This window comes from Gloeophyllum trabeum, assembly GCF_000344685.1.
Source record: "Gloeophyllum trabeum ATCC 11539 unplaced genomic scaffold GLOTRscaffold_00006, whole genome shotgun sequence".
Classification (NCBI taxonomy): domain Eukaryota; kingdom Fungi; phylum Basidiomycota; class Agaricomycetes; order Gloeophyllales; family Gloeophyllaceae; genus Gloeophyllum; species Gloeophyllum trabeum.
Genome location: NW_006920415.1, coordinates 754,851 through 772,905, shown reverse-complemented (window position 1 = coordinate 772,905; position 18,055 = coordinate 754,851). Strand labels below are relative to the sequence as shown.

The 18,055-nt window shown below is 51.6% G+C and overlaps 7 protein-coding genes across 7 annotated transcripts; 4 read left to right on the top strand and 3 right to left on the bottom strand.

Annotated features, from left to right (window-relative positions):
* Window positions 1-94: 94 nt before the first annotated feature.
* On the bottom strand, window positions 95-4,201 carry GLOTRDRAFT_138529 (PigN-domain-containing protein; the record flags this gene model as incomplete). Its single annotated transcript, XM_007867574.1, has 19 exons — window positions 3,910-4,201; window positions 3,673-3,846; window positions 3,571-3,605; window positions 3,488-3,505; window positions 3,252-3,396; window positions 3,028-3,194; window positions 2,828-2,972; window positions 2,468-2,769; window positions 2,378-2,408; window positions 2,135-2,327; window positions 1,742-2,084; window positions 1,501-1,685; window positions 1,336-1,444; window positions 1,171-1,279; window positions 773-1,118; window positions 704-718; window positions 575-644; window positions 400-514; window positions 95-339 (listed from the first exon to the last, which is right to left on the bottom strand). The coding sequence occupies exons 1-19, from the start codon at window positions 4,082-4,084 to the stop codon at window positions 95-97; spliced, it is 2,922 nt and encodes a 973-aa protein (XP_007865765.1). The 5' UTR covers window positions 4,085-4,201.
* Window positions 4,202-4,731: 530 nt separating this feature from the next.
* GLOTRDRAFT_93291 (uncharacterized protein) lies at window positions 4,732-6,427 on the top strand (the record flags this gene model as incomplete). The annotated part of the gene is made up of 2 exons (XM_007867573.1): window positions 4,732-4,962; window positions 5,012-6,427. 2 exons carry the CDS (start codon window positions 4,732-4,734, stop codon window positions 6,425-6,427), a joined length of 1,647 nt encoding a protein of 548 aa, XP_007865764.1.
* Window positions 6,428-6,551: 124 nt separating this feature from the next.
* GLOTRDRAFT_110986 (signal recognition particle, SRP9/SRP14 subunit) lies at window positions 6,552-7,245 on the bottom strand. Its single transcript, XM_007867572.1, has 3 exons — window positions 7,153-7,245; window positions 7,019-7,087; window positions 6,552-6,966 (listed from the first exon to the last, which is right to left on the bottom strand). Exons 1-3 carry the CDS (start codon window positions 7,222-7,224, stop codon window positions 6,739-6,741), a joined length of 369 nt encoding a protein of 122 aa, XP_007865763.1. The 5' UTR covers window positions 7,225-7,245; the 3' UTR covers window positions 6,552-6,738.
* A 99-nt stretch (window positions 7,246-7,344) lies between these two features.
* On the top strand, window positions 7,345-9,287 carry GLOTRDRAFT_110985 (mitochondrial carrier). The gene is made up of 13 exons (XM_007867571.1): window positions 7,345-7,422; window positions 7,488-7,562; window positions 7,696-7,786; window positions 7,842-7,861; window positions 7,915-7,963; window positions 8,019-8,162; window positions 8,227-8,337; window positions 8,390-8,459; window positions 8,519-8,595; window positions 8,655-8,661; window positions 8,726-8,799; window positions 8,859-8,992; window positions 9,053-9,287. The coding sequence occupies exons 1-13, from the start codon at window positions 7,401-7,403 to the stop codon at window positions 9,073-9,075; spliced, it is 897 nt and encodes a 298-aa protein (XP_007865762.1). The 5' UTR covers window positions 7,345-7,400; the 3' UTR covers window positions 9,076-9,287.
* Window positions 9,288-9,421: 134 nt separating this feature from the next.
* GLOTRDRAFT_128933 (uncharacterized protein) lies at window positions 9,422-10,119 on the top strand (the record flags this gene model as incomplete). Its single annotated transcript, XM_007867570.1, has 3 exons — window positions 9,422-9,633; window positions 9,693-9,963; window positions 10,015-10,119. The coding sequence occupies 3 exons, from the start codon at window positions 9,422-9,424 to the stop codon at window positions 10,117-10,119; spliced, it is 588 nt and encodes a 195-aa protein (XP_007865761.1).
* A 1,294-nt stretch (window positions 10,120-11,413) lies between these two features.
* GLOTRDRAFT_40798 (uncharacterized protein) lies at window positions 11,414-12,191 on the top strand (the record flags this gene model as incomplete). The annotated part of the gene is made up of 2 exons (XM_007867319.1): window positions 11,414-11,526; window positions 11,585-12,191. 2 exons carry the CDS (start codon window positions 11,414-11,416, stop codon window positions 12,189-12,191), a joined length of 720 nt encoding a protein of 239 aa, XP_007865510.1.
* A 2,059-nt stretch (window positions 12,192-14,250) lies between these two features.
* GLOTRDRAFT_75865 (uncharacterized protein) lies at window positions 14,251-16,098 on the bottom strand (the record flags this gene model as incomplete). Its single annotated transcript, XM_007867569.1, has 8 exons — window positions 14,251-14,333; window positions 14,387-14,647; window positions 14,706-14,813; window positions 14,873-15,062; window positions 15,124-15,382; window positions 15,439-15,593; window positions 15,658-15,824; window positions 15,897-16,098. The coding sequence occupies 8 exons, from the start codon at window positions 16,096-16,098 to the stop codon at window positions 14,251-14,253; spliced, it is 1,425 nt and encodes a 474-aa protein (XP_007865760.1).
* Window positions 16,099-18,055: the final 1,957 nt, after the last annotated feature.

The window sequence follows — 18,055 nt, the reverse complement described above, 5'->3', positions numbered from 1 at the left end:
TCGCTGCACAGGTACCGTACCACATGAGATGGGTACATACTTAACCGCAATATATTATAGGCCTATATAGGAGATGGGCAGTCTGCTTACGCCGTCAGTCTACTTTTGAGTTAGACTTGCTACTCCGCAAGCTATCCAGGACATCCCCCATTATGATCTCGCCAGCCGCGCAGATGCCTGCCGACCACACCAGCAACAACGACGTGATGCAGAAGAAGCTGATCGTCTGCCCTATCTCGAGCCAAGATCCTGCAGCGCAAGTCAGTGAGTGCGGTAACCTGAGAAGGATGGAGAACGCGCCGGTGTCGGTGACGAGGAAGAAGAACGTCATTGTCATGCCTAGATATCGGTTGAGGATATTGTTAAAGAGTAGATAATTACAATGAAAGGACGACGAACCATCTGTCAGCGTTAGGGCGACCAAGAACAGAGAAAACGGAGGTAAGCCTAGACGTGCGTTGAGGGTTGCGAATGTGGCGGATAGAATCACGTAGGGCGCCACGATCTTAAAGATCTGGAAGCATATCCCATATTCAACGGCGGCGGCGGCGAATTCTCGTGATCAAGTACATACCAGAAGAGCCGCCATGAGGAAGGGTTTGAATACAGGTATTAAGCGGTATACAGGCTCGAGGTAGAAGGAGCTTGGATGACGATTTGCAAGTCAGCATCCCTCGTAGGCAGACGAGCGCCGTGTACTTACGAGACAGAAGCCACACTAGGTCAAATAGGTTAGTCTCGGTAGGAGACAAGATTTCTTGTCAAGACTTACTTGCCAGTACCGAAGAACCCAACTTGCACAAAGAACAGGAAGAACAACGCAATCCGTAGGTCATCCGCACATGGCTTATACCTCTGTACGCGGTCCGCAGCGGAATCATTGGACTTCTTGACCGAAATGTTGCCTTTCGTCCGCTTCGTCGGTGGCAGCGGCCTCAGCATGGTCTCCACTTCAATCCATAACCCCAAAGTCACCGAGTATGAGAGATAAAATAAGCCCTCGTTGCTGATCGACAGAATGACAAAACAGGGACAAAATGCAAGGAATAAGACGATAAGCTTCGATTCCGGGTTAACATACTTGATGTTGGAGAAAGCAGGGTACAGTGTCGATATGACTAGAAGCATCGAGTCAAGAAACGCCCACGAAAAATTAAACTAGCAACGCACCTAGGACACACCACCCCGCTATCTGATTTAACAGAGGCAATCCCGCCTTCGCTTGCAATCTGTACACGGAGCTCATGGCAATCATCATAGTAGCTAAGATGAGCCAAGACTAGGGATACGGAGCAGATATAAGTACGGCCCCTGACAGCGACAACGTCACCATACCTGTACTTGTACAATACCGAGCAGTGAGGTTGCTTCGGCACCTCGCGCTGGTACCGCATATCTAGCAGCAATGTTTGCCACCAAGACCATAAGCAACCCGCCGACGAGTCTGAAGGAATAGATTAATACATAGCCTGATATTGCAAGTCAATATGATATATTCACATAATCAGGAGGTTTTCCCTTTTATTCACATCTAGCAGCGGGAAGACACCCGTGGCCAGACATGACAAGGACCACAACCAGGTGAGATTTGTGTTCGACTGCCGAGCTCGAGGCCAGAGGCGCGGCCACACAAGACCCATAAGCACGAAGCCGATGCTCCATATCGACCGGACCGTGTAGGCTTTCTAGAAGATTATTGTTCAACACGAACAAGAGTATCGAGCGCAATGTGGGGACTGACCACCATGCACCCGAGTGCCGCGGCGACCAAGACACCTCGCCCAAAGTTTAGACCGGCCGCCTTGAGATCCCTCTTCTCTCGAGTCCGCGCCCATTGAAGGAACGGTTCTCGTGCTCTGTTCACAGCGGCATCCCAGAAGTAACATGGAAAGATCGCGTATAGGTAGAAACTCCACGGTGATCGTTGAATAGCAAGTACGATCCACAGAGCTAAGACGGCCGCATAGGCATTCACGGTTGGCGTCGAGCCCGCCTGACTAGGAATGAGGATGAAGGTCGCAGCATACGCCGCCCACCCGGTGTAAGCTATGACAACGAGACTACGGATGAAGGAGCGATCATAGCTGGATGATATTAGTATAGTTTGGGTACGCAGGTGCGTGGTATTTCTTACGTCTGTAGATATCTTAGTCCAGCCAATGTAGTCTGGATCATATCGAACGATTCGTGGAGGGCGCTACTGTATTGCTCGCTTCGAATGAGGCGCTCAATGTGTGAGATAGCTTTAGAACCCGGCAGTTCTTCGTTGATATCACTATCAAGAGCGGCAAATGGCTTGTAGAATAATGTGTGTTTGTGTTTGACGTCTGGAGTTGGCTGGTCAGCCTGGGTCTACTACTGCGTTGCTACCACAAACCATGCTTGACTCGATAGTGTTCCAATACAACCTACAGAAGTCAGACCGCTCCATTATAATTCAAAAGGATAGGTAAGGACATTACACTACCTTCGCATTTACCAGGGCAGCCTCAGCCTTGGCCCTACCATCATTACCAAGTTTCAAGTACCCTGCCTTACCCGGATATACATCTGGTAAAACGCCGACTGAGTTCACGGGCCAGTTTATACCCACTAATGTCGCCATGAGTGCCGCAACATCTGCTTGCTCAACGTCCTGCCTGACAATGTGGGAGAGCTTGAAGGGAGAAGTATACGTGTCTGGCTCGACCAGATCATCTTCAGGTACGTGTATAGGCCCTCGAACGCCTTTACCCCAGACAACGAGGGGTGTACGAGTATTATCAGGATCTGGTGCACAGAGATCGTTAATCCGGGGTAAACGGTATAGTCACCAGAGTAGACGTACCTCCATCACCGTGATTGCCGATTCTCGACATGCCATGGTCAGCAGTGAATACGAAGCTGGTCTCCTCATCTCCATAGAATTCGGTGAGCAGCGCCTCGGTCTGACGCACAATTGCGTCGACAACCAATATGTTATTCATGTATTCCTGCGCTACGGTTTTGTAGCAAACTTGCAAGGCCTTTTTGGGAGTATTGGCTTACTTTAGAATGAGGCCGATACGCATGCCCGGTCGTGTCTAACCCCAGAAGATGCAGGAAAAAGATGACCTTATCGGAGCGAAGCTCATGATCCAATGCAGCGTCAGTGGTAGCATTGTGCAGCAACTGTCTGAGATGGTCCAAAACCCAGGTATCCAATGCAGTGGCGTCTGTAAAGGCAAGTTTCGTATCGGAAGGAATCCGCCATGAATAGCAGATATTCCCACCTTTCGAGAAGTCTTCTTCGTGCTCCTCATAGCACCAAGCCTTTACTCTCCCGTGTGTCGCGCCCTGTTGGAACATAGGCAGGATATCCGGTGATCCAAAAGAAAAGGTGTGCGACGATTGGTTGAAGACCGAGTCGAAGTCGACCTAAGGGTATATTAGGGTTAGGGTTAGGGGCATCATGCAACGGAAAGCGACGTGATGAGTGTCGCTTTCATTCATGAAGTAATGAACGCACTGGGTTAGTCTTCCATCCCTGTATACATTGTGGTATCATACGCTTAATAATGTGAAGGCGGTTCAGGTATCCAAATCACGTACTTTGGTCACAGCGGACACGTCCTCGTACATTCCAGCTGGCAACAGCAATGACAGACAGTATAACTGAATGATCATCTAACATTGTCCGTAGTATTTACGTACCTATCAGTGCTACATGTCCCGGCCTACTCTCAGTTGGCACCCGCGTGTGTGAAACACCATATGCTCCCCTTGTCTCTATAATGGATCTCAGATACGGCGCCGTTACATTCGGTGCCCCAGGAATGAAATCAAAGGCATCTACGCCAAAGACAAGGTCGGCACGTAGTCCATCCCCTGCAAAAGGCGAATTGCCATTGTTTCAGGGAGCCCAATGCGCGCCAAGCACGTGTGTAATACCTACGATGAGGACCAAGCGCTTCGACAGCGGTCGCTCGGTGCTATAATGCTGCATTCCATGGACGACAGGGCTGGTGAAGTAGCAGTCAAAGACTGTTCCGATATACACCAAGTGGAAGACGAGCCCAGCCACAAGCAGCCATGTCACAGAGGTAGCCGATACTTTCGGAGACATTCGAATTCTGACAAAATCAGCTAACAGAATCCGTCCTCCCAAGCATAGTCCGTCTGTCGCCCGAGCAGTGGCCTCCTGTAGGGATAGCGAGTCGGAGGCGCGTTAGACTGAGACAACAGAAAGATATTAGACCTGGGAACAGTCCCTGGCAGTCGGATGCTTGGAAGTACCTTAGCCGTGCCACGTGACGCACCGCCTATTCCTGGCGTGCATTAATCCTTTCTTGCCTTTCAGTGCCTATGACGGATCCTCTCTTTGCCGTTCTGACCGCCTCAATCTGTCTTTCCATGGTACCAATTCTCCATGAAAGGATTGCATTTGTTCCGCTGATTATTTGCCGCAAATCATCGCTGCTTCATTTCCGACATGACGGTATCAAAACACTTGCCGACGACGGTGGGTGTGGGAGGGCTTGGTCACCTTCTCAGTACACTTGCGGTACACACCCGTCTCCTTTAATGAGACCGTAACCGTGCGTGAAACTGATCATGCTGTGCTAACATGACAAAGGGTTCCTTTCTCGCTTCAGTTCGTTAAAAGAGGTATTCTGTGCCCGAGTGGCATTACTTATATGGTTCTGCCACCGGTACTCCTATATAAGAATCGGGCAAGACAGCGCCCACCAGTCTGCACCCCCTGTACGTGGCATGCATGAAGCTTTGACCATCGTCGAGTTACAGAGTAGTATCATCGACTACATTCTGTCCGACGATGCCGGCGGCAGAAGTACTGTGGCTGCTCTAGCAAGGACATGCAAAGTTCTCCATGGCTCTGCAGCAAAGGCTTTGTGGCAGGACTTACCAAGTCTCGCGCCGCTACTGTACTGCATGCCGTCTGACATACTAGGGGAGAAGAAGGCTCACGACACCGTATACCTGGTATGTTATTGCTCGAGATGTGCTTAACTTCCGCTAATACGTGCTACAGGATTTCCGCAGACCCATCCAAACGGCAGACTATGCGCGGGCAAGCATCTATACGAGCCATGTCAGATCCTTGCACTTCCAATCGTCATGGAAGCGATGCAACAGCTCCCCTCTGCCATCCATATCTCCCGAAGCTTTCGCCGCTCTAGCTGCCAACATACCCGCCGACTGCTTACTTCCTAATCTCCGTTCTCTCACGTGGGATCCGCCCTACGGAGAAGATGGTCCAGCATTTCTCCTCATCGAGAAGCTGCTGACCCGAACTCTGACCTCCCTCACCCTGCGCATATTGACGAAGGCGCAGGCTGCCGCACCGCCTATCCTACAGTCTATACCACAACGTTGCCCGTGGATGCGGAGCCTCTTTATAGAATATGAGGGTACCGACCGGGCCGTCTCGGAGTCGGTCGCGCAGTGCATTTCTCAACTCCATCGACTACAAGAATGCGAGGTCTACATACCCGCCCTCAGCGTCAGTCTCAACAGCCTCGTGAAGCTACCCAACCTAAGATCACTGACGGCATGGCAATGCCCCACCCTTCCCTCTCACCCACGTTCGCGACTCCCGCGACCGACGCTACATTGTTCCCCCGGCACTTTTCCTGCCCTCCAGGAGATACATGTCCGCACGGAGCACATTACGGCATGTACGACACTCGCACGGCTTATCAGCTCCAAGCAAATCAGGTCCATCACGTTCACGTACAGCGAGTGGGCACCTGCGTCCCTTCTCGAGGACTGCACGAGAGCAATCAGCAGTCAGTGCGATTCCGCATCTCTCACGTCCCTATCCATCGCGTTTGACAGAGAGGCCGGAACCCCGTACGGCATCTCGGACGCTGTCGTAGACGAAACAGTGCTCAGGCCGCTGTTGGTCTTTTCCAGCTTGGAGGCACTCGAACTGGACCCCCACTGTTCATTCGCTATTGACGACAGACTCGTCGAAGACTTGTCCACCCACTGGCCGCGCCTACGGTCGCTGGAGCTAATTCCGAAGAAGCCCATGGCCAACGCGTCTAGGCTGACGCTGCAAGGACTTATCCCGCTCGTCAAGAACTGTCCCGACCTGAAGACCCTATGCGTTCCGCTGGAAGATTTCGTGATGACTCCTTCGCTGGAACCGGCCTCGACGATTTTCAACGAGAAAGTCACCAGTCTAGCTATTATGAGCACCGCCGTCGAGAACCTGGCCGCTGCGATCCTGTTCCTCGTGTACCTGTTCCCCAACCTCCGGGCGATCGACAATTGGGCAGAGGATGAAGATGAGGAGAGTCTCGGTCCCTGGAGGACAATCGAGACTTTGGTTAGAGATATCAACTCAGCTTTCCCGAAAGAGACGCAAGGACATGAAGGGCGTTTCACCCAGAGTCAGCTGAGGTGCTTGATGCGGAAGTGGCTGAAGGAATTCGGGCTTTAAGTTATACTATCTCGCCGCACCTTACAATAATTCAGACATTCTATAATCTGTATATTGCTGTTAATTTATACGTATACCCTGCTCTAGGATTAGAAAATCCGGAAAGCGATTGACCTCAGGGGTTACGGGATGTTAAGAAGTGTGCCGCGATGGCCACACTAACACTTTCTGAGGATTTGCATTGAGCAAGCCGGTGTCGATAGACGCATGCTTGTCTCGCCGACATGCGTGATGATAGATGGCATAGTAGAACACGAAAAATACGCACGACAACACGGCACGCCACATAATCCTAACATACAGCCGCCCTCCTACTTCTTTTTCTTCGGTTTCTTCTTCTTTACACCTCCACCCGCCGGTGTCCCTGGAGCAGAGGCCCCAGCCACGGGCGTACCACCTCTCGCGGGCTCAGTGGTGTCTATCTGCATGGGTGTACCCGCTGGGGCCGGACGGCGGTTCTGCATCTTCTGCATGAGCGACAGGTTCAGGGCCTCGAATCGATTGAGAAAGATGGAAGAGTAGGTCTTAAATTTGAGACACTTCGGATCAGGGTTAGCTACCGTGTACATCCAAGCCACGACACGAACGCACCGTAACATTATCCGTGATTTTCAAGACCAGCTTGCCCTCCAATGCCCTCCATTTTACGACATATCGAGTCTACGCTTGGCGAGTCAGTCTTGGCATCGAGACAAGGAAACATAGCCATATATAAAGCTACTCACCGTGTTCGGCGACTTTGCGTACAGAGCCTCTGCCGCCTCTTGATATTCCTGCCAGGAGGAAATGTAGACCATGGCGGCATCGAGGCAAGTCCGGACTGGACGTACATATGATCGCGGCGCACAAACGCCGATATCGGCCGGGGCGCGGTACCCCACACTCTGTCTAGAGTTCCATTCCGGCCGTAAAAGCGTCGGCGCTGCTCTCTGTCTCTTTCTTGTCTGTTGTACTCACTCGCTCCTTGTACGATATGTCGAACGTGCAGAAGAAACGTAGGCTGCGCCTGCTCTGTGGACACTGGTTGAGCTCTAACATTGCATTGGCGCTACTTCGATAGCTTTGCCTTTCATCTATAACTTCACAGCGGGAGCCATTGCTGGTATCTCGGAGATTCTAACTTTTTATCCACTCGGTAACGTGCAAGAGATATTTGCTTCAGCATAGTAAATGTCTAACCCTGATTCCACATTTTAGATGTTGTGAGTATGCACTCACGCGACCCATGCCTTGAGGACCGGAGGAGCTAATTATATCATGCCATGGCAATGTTCAGGTCAAAACGCGAATGCAACTGGAGACGGGAAAGAGCAAGCATGGGTTGATCGGGAGTTTTAGGACTATTATCGCTGAGGAAGGGTATGTCCCGTCATGCTACCATCTCTCGGGATCCGAGATGACGTCCCGTCTGTAGTTTCGGAAGGCTGTATCGAGGTAAAGTTTGGAAACATTGTGAACGAGGGCTGCAACTGATATTCCTTGTACAGGGCTGGTCCCCCCTCTGATGCTCGAAGCACCCAAGCGTGCTACGAAGTTGTAAGTATGAGACCTACAATGGACAGCCTGGGGGAAACTTGAATGACGGTTACAGCGCAGCCAATGACTTCTGGGGCAAGACCTTCCTGAACTTTTCCGGGAAGGGCAAGATGGACCAGCAACTTTCCATCTTGACCGGATGCGCGGCCGGTGCGACCGAAAGTTTCGTCGTGGTGCCGTTCGAGCTGGTGAAAATCAAGTCTGCATCTCAACCTACCTCATAACCACCGTGTTTGCGTTTACTCACATACAACTGAGCAAAGGCTGCAGGACAAAGCCAGCAAATTCGCTGGACCGTGGGACTGTTTAAAGTCGATCGTTGCGAAGAATGGTGTCCTGGGGCTCTACTCGGGCATGGAAGCAACGTTCTGGAGGTAACCGCTAATCCTCCACCTCTGCTTACGACAAAGTTGAACATGTCACAAGGCATCTGTGGTGGAACGGAGGATATTTTGGCTCCATCTTCCAAGTGCGAGCATTGTTGCCGCCTGCTGAGGTACGTTGCGCTGAACAAATCTACGCCCGTTCACTCTGAGCATCGAAGGCGCTCGCCAGTCACCCCAAGGGCAGCTATTGAATAACTTCATTTCTGGGACAGTTGGTGGATGCATTGGTACTATGCTGAATACTCCGTGAGTCCGCATGCACACATACAAATTGTGGATGTGTGATAAACGGAAGAGTGCTCCAGGTTCGATGTAAGTTTTGGATTATTCGCATCTTCAGGCTTCACAGGTTCACCAGGAAAACGTATTATCATAGGTCGTTAAATCACGTATACAAGGAGCAGAGCGCCTACCAGGCGTCACTCCCAAGTACAATTGGACTTACCCCGCGTGAGCAACCTCCGACCTTGAGGCTGAGACGAGACGTCACTGAACCCTTCTTACTACAGACTGATAACGATCTTCCGTGAGGAAGGCCCAGCAGCGCTGTACAAGGGCTTTGTGCCGAAGGTCCTGCGGTTGGCACCCGGGGGAGGAGTGCTCTTGCTGGTAGTAGAGTTCACGCTCGGGTTGTTCAGGAAAGGTACGGTGACGCGCCATTTTCATGGGCTGCTTGTGATTGACTGACTGACTGGATGACCAGCTCTTGGGCCTCCATATATCTAGCGTGTGATAGAAATAGAACACATATACACAGCTCTGTATTTGGTGCCACTTGACGAGGCAGTGTTAGGTGGGCACTATTTACTGTAGGAACGAAGTGCGTACATAGCCTCTGTTTATTTGCTGTCCGCTTAGCTTCCCAGCTTGCGGTAAGCGTAACGCTACACCTGATATTCATCCATGTGCTGTGGCGCGAACGCAGCATGATATCCCGATTCTCCGTGGAATTCATTGATCCAATGCTGTGGCGCTAGTGCTTTGTCCCCGCTTGGGAGCAGGGTGGCATAGCAAAAAGACGGGTATAATTGAGGGCGCATCAACCGAGAGCGCAAATCCGTCTGAACTACCCATGGAACTCCCGCACGAACTCTGGTACGAGATACTGCAGCGTGTACTAGCCGACAGCATCCACTCTGTCAGTACACTGGCGGAGGAAGCGACGCCACAATGGGATATGGACGTCGTTGGGATCCTGTCCTCGGTGTCGGGGATGTTCAGGGCAATTGCGATCGATCTTTCCGTGAAGGTACTGGCGGTCTCCCCCTATTCGGATCCGGACCTGTGAGTCACCTTTCTCTTCAACTATCCTCGGATATTGCGGCTGACGGAGAACGCCACAGCAATCCCGCGGAAGCGGCTAGACACGCAATGCAGTACCTTCGCTGCCTTGCGAAGCAGACCTCGGATGTCGGGGAGGAGGAAACGCGCGTTTGGTCTAGAATGCCCGCGATGACCACGTCGCCACTCCTTCAAGGGTACACACTATATCTGAACGCTGTGGCGCTGCGGCGGAAGTACCGCTATTCTCAACGGAAACAGCCAAGAGAGGGTGGGCCTTCTGCGTACTGCAATTCGTCGCCGTCACAACGCGCAGACGTTGACGACTTGGTGGTCAGTTGCGTTGGTGAATATATCAACAAAAAAAGCTTGAGGACGCTGCAGATCGCATTGGAGAAAAGCAGGCTCGTAGCCCCGAACGCTATGGCGGGTCTCCTTGATGAGGTGGTGCGGGAGGAGATCAAGCGGATCAATATGGAAGTGGACTGACTCGGCCATGCTGCGATTGGTGTGATTTCCGTTCGGACTATGTATAGGCAGCTTCTATGGGAGACGGCTGGTATATCCTACTTGTTGCGTCAATATCTCATCGCGCCCTTTCCGGGTGGATGTTTTCGCCATGTATCACGAGTGTACATGCAAAGCAACATTCGACACTGCCAACGGACTCCCATGCATCGACGTGCAGTTCATTCTGCAGCTCTTTTCTAAATGAATTTAATAAAGCAAGTAGAAGAGAGGTATTAGGCGTACGGCAAACCTTAGGGCGCGATCTTCTCGATTTTAGACTGGAGTACTGGAGGCCCATGTTACGGTGGCTTGACGATGACAGCAGTCCGGCGGGGCCGCACCCTTGCCGCCCGCTTATGGCACAGCCACTCCTTCCATACTGTACCGCCACTTGTAAGTACAACGGACTTCGGAGACGTCTTTCCTTTGTCAACTCCGAAAATTCGATGGCTTTCGTTTTATCCCTCCTTTCATTCCCCCTGCCTGGCAGATCTTTTACGAAGAGAATACGTTCAGCAAAGTCATCATATACATATATTCGTAAGGCCCTGCTCCTGGGAAACGGAGGTGTTCGTATCAAGCCTGAGGATTCCTTTGACAGTTGCGGGACCGCTACCTAACGACGTCAGAGTTGGGCGCGATCCCGGCTTGCTTTCGGCAGCGATGATCTGTCGTACTGCTCTCCATATTGATGCGCACTCTCTAATAAAACGAGGCACTGTTCTTAGTGGACTATTCACAGCCGGCTTCAGCATCCAAGTACGGTCAACAACTGCTGTGAGCTTCCATAAATATCGAACTTCGATGCGGAGTATTGCATTGTGTGTATCCGCGTATACTCAGTGGCGGTCCTGGATTCTTCTTTCAACGGATGCCGCTGGGCCAAAGGCTGTCTCAGGCGGTATGTCTCAGTTCCAACCCAGGTAGAGAAAAGTCGGGCGGATGGTTCGAATTCGGACTTTGGTCTGAATTGCAGTACACAAGGCACGTTGTGTATCGGGCATGAGGGTTCTATGTGGCTATCTCGCGCATGAATGCCAGTACCATATCAGGCAGACACGTTAATACGTCTCGTCATGATTCGATGTGATTGCTATTGATCTAGATCACAGGCTCGCTTTGTCTCTATTCTGGCAAGGACCCCACAGCAACGTATATTAACTCTTCTATCCAGGGAATGCGGTCTGTTGCATATAAGGGCTGGGAACAATATCCCTTCTCCCCATTCACCATCCCTCCCACTCGCTGACCAGATCTCCAATATCTATCTACGATGCTGCTCCCGTCGTCCTCATCTACTATTGATCATACCTACCGCCGAGGTGGCCCCGGTGAGCGGCGCTCTCCTTGTCCAGCGCTCAACACGATGGCGAACTATGGGTACATGTGAGCAATCCCCCTCTCATCACCTCCCCTTCGTCTAATCGTACGTACTTTGTCGCAGACCACGAGACGGCATGAACATTAAATTCTGGCCCCTCATCCACGCTCTACGCGAGTTCTACAATCTCTCTCTCCCGCTCGCCCTCTTCCTCGCCATCCCCGGCTACCTACTGTGCGGCTCCATCCTACACATGTCGCTCAACCTCGACGACCTCGCACTGCATGACCGCCTCGAGCACGACGCCTCGCTCGTGCACGCGGACGCGGCTCCCGGCGCCGCGTGCGCTCCTACCAACGTGGATCCCGGGCTCCTCCACGCGTTCATTACGTCGTGCCCCGCGGGGCGTGGCTTTCGCCTCGAAGACTTCGCGAAGGCGCGGATCGCGCGAGAGAAGACGCTCGGGGGGAGGCAACTCAACGCGTTCCACGCGGAGATCGCACGCGGCGAGTCCGCGCTGTCGTGGCTTCTGATGAAGGATGAGAGCGGGGAGGCCCCGCCGGGGAGGCTGGAGCAGTGGTACGGGGAGGAGAGGGTTCCCGATGGGTGGAGTAAGCCCGAGCGCAGGCTGGGCTTGATCACGACGAGGCATACTGCGGTTAAAGTTCAGCATCTCATTGCGTCCATGAGTCAGTCTGGGGTCGTGCAGGACATTCCAATGAAACGGTGACTTGTTCTGCTATTAAGCAGTGCTTCGTTCCATGGGCCTGTCTATTTTAGTACCCTTCTATTCTATTTTATCCACTTATTGTATCCAGACTAGAGTACGTTGCTGCACCGCTACGTGCGGCCACTTACTCGTCTTCCCTATTCCTTTGCGACTACCGTATCTATACCGTAGTATACGTGTAATTCCGTAGGCAACGTTTAATTCTGGGTGTCTCGGTAGCATTGCGATCATGTTCTCTCGTACGCGGGTACCCATCATCCAGATCAGCAATCTCTTGACTTGGTGCTCATCGGCACAAGCCAGCGTCCAAGGCGCTGCATTCGCTGACATCCGGTGAATACGCTCACCCTGTTGCGACCTTCCGCTTTCCCGAGTTGAGCAGTAAACAGTATCTGTTGGCCTGAAAAAGCCGTAATCGTTAACGAGGCGGTTTCTAGCTGAGCCTTATAAGATGGCGGGTATCCAACTACGCAACGCATTATTAGCTCTCATTCTACGTCCGCATCTCCTACTTCGCGCCCTTAATCTCTCTGGCCTGAACCATGAGAAGGCGGTATGATGTGGCCAGACTCAGTCGGGCAAAGGCGTCCGCCTGCTGCCAGCGGAGTTAGTCGAATGAACGTGGTGCTCGACGAACATTGCGATAGGTCTAGTAAGCCGGCACGATCAATACCAGAATGGACGTACGAATAGCAGATATCGCTGTCTTCAGGACGCCGAGAAACATAGAAGGACTCGAAGTACTACTTCAAGATCAGGCATCCCCTGCTTCGCATGGCAGCTGAAGCGATTAATTCAGCAGTTATAGCAACGGTATTGTGGATGTACAATCAAAGATAACTTGGACCACCGCTCGATGTGTGGGACTTACCATGACAGCTTGGGACTTCCCGAAGTCCACAGGACCTTCTCTTCGCTAGTACAACATATGAGTAGTACTAGTGCGGCAGGACCCCTGTAGATGTCTACACCTGTGTAAAACCGCTCACTTTCGAATACTATAGGCTGGGCGTGCTTCCGCAATGTCGCGGAGATGGAGCGGCGAGGAAGCCATGAAGCCTGTCGATATGAACTCCGCGGTGAATTGAACCCTGTGGTCTATGAAAGATGAGTTAAACTCGGGACTAATACTAAAAGCGCGAGAGCGGTACTTACTACTCGGGATCGCTATGCCCGGCGCAAGCCTCACAGAGGGTATATAGTACGGGCAGTCCAGAATTCTGCAGCATGCCCTGAGCTTGTCAATGGGTAGTGCGGCCTTCAGGTATGACATTTACACCTAGCTCGCGAGGCCTCAGCCACCCAACAATCCCTTCTTCAGCTTGTCTTCCGCAGCCACATCATATTTGAATGCAGGTCGGTCATGAACCCCCTTCTGGGAGTACTCGTCGGGTGCCAGGGAGTTTCTGTACCATATGGAGTCTATTAATGAAATTCCGACCTCAGGCCTGCGACATTCCGCCGCTCCTCTCGGCCGCGGACTTGATATGAGGCAGTGGATGACTCAGGTCCCAACATTCTCTTACCCATGTCATACAGACACGTCTGCCATATGTAACACGCAGTGAACGGTGCCTTTTGTGCTGGCATGGGATGCCGCTACCGCAGACGAGGAAGGGAGTGAGTCCGGCGCACCATAAATACACACACATGATAGGTTATAATTACGGTACCCTATAACTTGAAAGAGCCAACACAGCCGTTGATATTGTTGAACTTGACAGAAGGGAGGCGATTGTATTTTGGACCATTTGGTATACTAGAATTGCTGCTGGCAGATATATGCAGGTATGGATGTGGCGAATTTGGGCGGAAGTCAGCGACGAGTAACGACCGACGAACGTAACGTATCTGGCGAGATCGAACCTGTGTACTTTGCGGTGGATCTGAAGTAAGGAAGGCTAGATACACTGGAGTCTACTATTCTATAACGAGATCCATTACATTACTTACGTACCATTCTCAATTTCTCATGAGCATGAATCGTATCAGGCATTACTACTAGTGTACTCTTGAGTCCAGCACATCCCGACAGGACGGGTACTACCACCCATCATACTCATACAGGAGATGCACATCCCAAGGAGGTGGCGGCGGACACTTTGAAAGCCGCACTGATACTCTCTCCGGCACCATACATACCTGAGCCATACTGTGAGTCGTTCACGACAAATCACCCGGGACTGACTACTCACCAAGACACGCCATAGCGAGGGCCCCAAGGAACAGGCAGAAATTGAAGATCTTGTAGTACCATCGGCCCGAGAAGAGCCCTCGTTTCCAGCGGGAAAGCTCATACCAGGAATCGCCGGGATCGTCAACCGTCGCGTCGACGAGCACCATGTAGCCGACAAGGAAGAGCGGTGGGAACGTGTACGTGAACTGCATGATGCAGACTGCCGCGACCAGCGCAGAGATATTTTGCACTTGGGGAATAGCAGATCCCACGATGAAAGCTAAGGATAACGATAGAGATTGATTACTACAGTGAATGTCGTGAGGGAAGATACATACCAAGACTCCAGTAAAGGAACACCATGATCATCCAGATAAACCGGCCTCGCTTGCTCATGAGGGGGGGTCCCCGCATCCACTCTTCTACAATATGCATATACGCGACCTCTGCAAATAACATCCGAGAACATCAGTACTCTCCCCAGTCCAGCATATCGGATACTGACTAATGCCAATGTTTCCGTACAGTCCAGCGGCAATGATGCCGGAGATGAGGGCCAACACGTTGCCTACAGTTTGCCACGAATATTTACTGACTCCTTGATACGCAAGTGGGAGTGTATACTGTCCCTGGAAGGCGTAGACATAAATGCCGTACATCATGTACACGGTAGCAATCAGGAGCTGCGCGCAGCACTGGACAGAGGACAGTCAAACGATCAGAGACTTGCAGCACGAGCTAAAATGCCAGACATACCATAGCCTTCCAAAAGTCCATTGGTCGGCGCATTTCAGCCATGAACTCGGGGAAGATCATGGCGCCACCGTACGCGAACACCATTTGCATGATACCGTTAACCTTGGAGTATATCGGCTGGTTCACAATAACCGAGGTATGGACCGGGCCTGACGCTACTTCGGGCCCATATGAGCTCACGGCCGAAGCGTAGTTCGGCGGTGAATGTGCGATGAAACCCATGGAGATGAAGATGATCAGGAGGTTAATCCATATAGCCCTGGGGAAGGAGACGGATCAGGTACCGCGGGACAGGCTGCTTGGAATGATACTGACATGTTGGCTAGCCAGCCGTAATTCTTCAAGGACCTGATTTGACCTGCGACCATGCCGACTAGTGCCCATATCAGGATCATAATGGAGAAGCAGAACTCGTTGTGGATGGCGATCTGGGCCACAGATTGACCGTTGGACAATAGGATAGTCCCGACCTAGAGCATTTGACGATGTAGGTTAGATCTTCATATCCCACGCCTCACTTACGCTGATACTTACGTTAATGATCAACTGAAGGGTCTGTAGCACTGTGCAGAAATGTTTGAACCACCTGCCGAATATACGTTCGGCGATATCTGAGTAGGTCCTAATCGGATACTGCTCTGAGTCCAGGCGGCAGAACAGGCGCCATAGAATGAGACCCGTATAGCAGGCGACACCACCCACTACAGGGAACGAAGTATCAGTGCACGTCGCCGATAAAACCGATCACGATATGTAGAAGGAGGGACACGCACTGACGACGTATAGAATAACTCCGGGAGCGTATCCGACCTGACTGAAGGCAAAGGGCGCGTTGAAGGGTCCGAGAATATCCGTGGTGATGAGGTAGAAAACGGACAACCAGCTCGCTGTACGGAGGGCACGCCGAGCATTCAGCAGTTCCTGCTGATGGGGAGAGACGGTCCTCCCCTTCTCCGTAGGCGTCTCGCTGTTCATTTCTGTCAAGGAGTGACGCCTTGTAGTCGACAAACAGAGCCGTACCCTCTCTCATATTCACCGCTGGCTTCACGAGCTCGAGCCTGGTCAGCGAGCGTGAGATAAGTCTGAAAGGAGACTTTCCCCGACTCCTCTGTGGATTTCATTCAAGGCCCATATCGAGTAGTCCGATGGCACAACACTTACCGTACGGATGTTCGGAAACATCGAGCGAGGGGGGCTTCGCAAGGCCCTCTCCAGCAATTGTCGCTGGTACTGCATAAGAGGCCATGGTGGTCGTGTAAGCGTGCAATTATCCGGAGGGTGTTGGGAGTTTATAATCCACAGCCATGACGGAGGGTACGGCTTCTCAGGATAAAAATATCGTTTGATGAAGCTCAGGCTGTCTTGCGTCTTCGTCCATTACACCCAGAAAGGTGACGCTACGGTGCCTTATCAGAGTTCAGGCCATCAGGTATCTCCACCTCAGCATCTGAGCATACCGCTATCCTGATTGAGAGAGCTTGACCGCTCTCGGAGTGCCCGCGGTAGATATGTTTCTGTCAAGGTAGAACGTATGTCCCAAGCAGCGGACAAACCTATCAGTGGCTGAAAGTTTGATGGAGAATCCTATATATACGTGCAAGGAGCACATGCACGAGTCGATCGAGGGCACAGCGCGCCCACGTCCTACGCCAGGGATCCAGAAGTTTTCTTGCCGTTGACTATGTCGGACAGATCTCACCCATTACAGTCGACTCTGTCTTAACCCATACCTGTCATAACCCATAACCTGTAATAACCCATAGGTTTTTGGCTTCCACCGACATGGTAGATAGTAAAAACCCATAAGTCTGCCGTATCCCATAACCCATAGCTTTCTGAAGGGTCATAACCCATAAAACAACCTATATTAGGAAGGTACAGGTCTCCTTCTCACGAGAGTCTGGACCATCTGGACCCTTAATTTTTGGTTCTCATGGTATTTCAGAAGATAACCCATACCAGACTCAAGATTTCGTATCTAAACGGTGTCATAAACGACGTCCGGCCTATACCGGATAGGCTGTCTGTCACGCGTACTAGGTAGTCACACAATGTCACACGTTCTGGTAACCCATAGTCTGCAGAAACCCATAACTTTTGGGTTCCACGACCCGTTATGGGTTAAGACAGAGTCGACTGTAGCTGTCTCAGCGCAGTTACCGCAGCACTAGACTGGACGCCGTCGTAAGCGCATGTCGCAAGTGTCAATCGAGTTACCTTTCAATTTGCTTCTGTCAGCTTCTCATCATCGTGTCATCGGAACACTGTCATCCTCAGGCGAACGGGACCTAAATGTTTGCCACATCGTAACAGTAGTATACTACAGCGAAATCTTTGGACTCTGCGCGGCGCAGCCTGAGCTGATCGCCCTGAAGACTTGCTTAGCTTGCAATACATTTGAACGGTACCGAAGGCACCTACTATCGGGATTCGTCCGACCTTCATCCAGTCAGAATGCATATCGTTCATACCTAGAACCAGCCTTCTCCTTCCACCTTTTCCGCTTGTTCTGCGGCCGATCGACGATGTTACCCCTGTAGACGTGAATACAAGTAAATACAGGTATGTACCTGCTCGATTAGCCTGATACCTTTCGTCCTCTCAGCCTGGATGTCAATCCAGGACACAATTATAGGTTACATGGGATTCCCGCGCCTTCCTGAGATTGAACCTATTATTGCTATCAGGCTAGGACTGATGACATTGAGTTTCACCGCTGGTATGATAAAGGGGGGCCCAGAATCAACCGTTCCACTTGTAATTAGTGCCATAATCACGACCGGTCGCGCGTTTTACGATGGGTCCTTGAATAATCGAACGAGCAGCCAGCGCGTCTTTGGGCGCGGTAATTATTGCCACACGGTCACGTGAGTGCTACGTCATACTGCGGAGGATCGTGTCCTGAGCCAGTGTTCGGCGTCCTCTGGCCTTC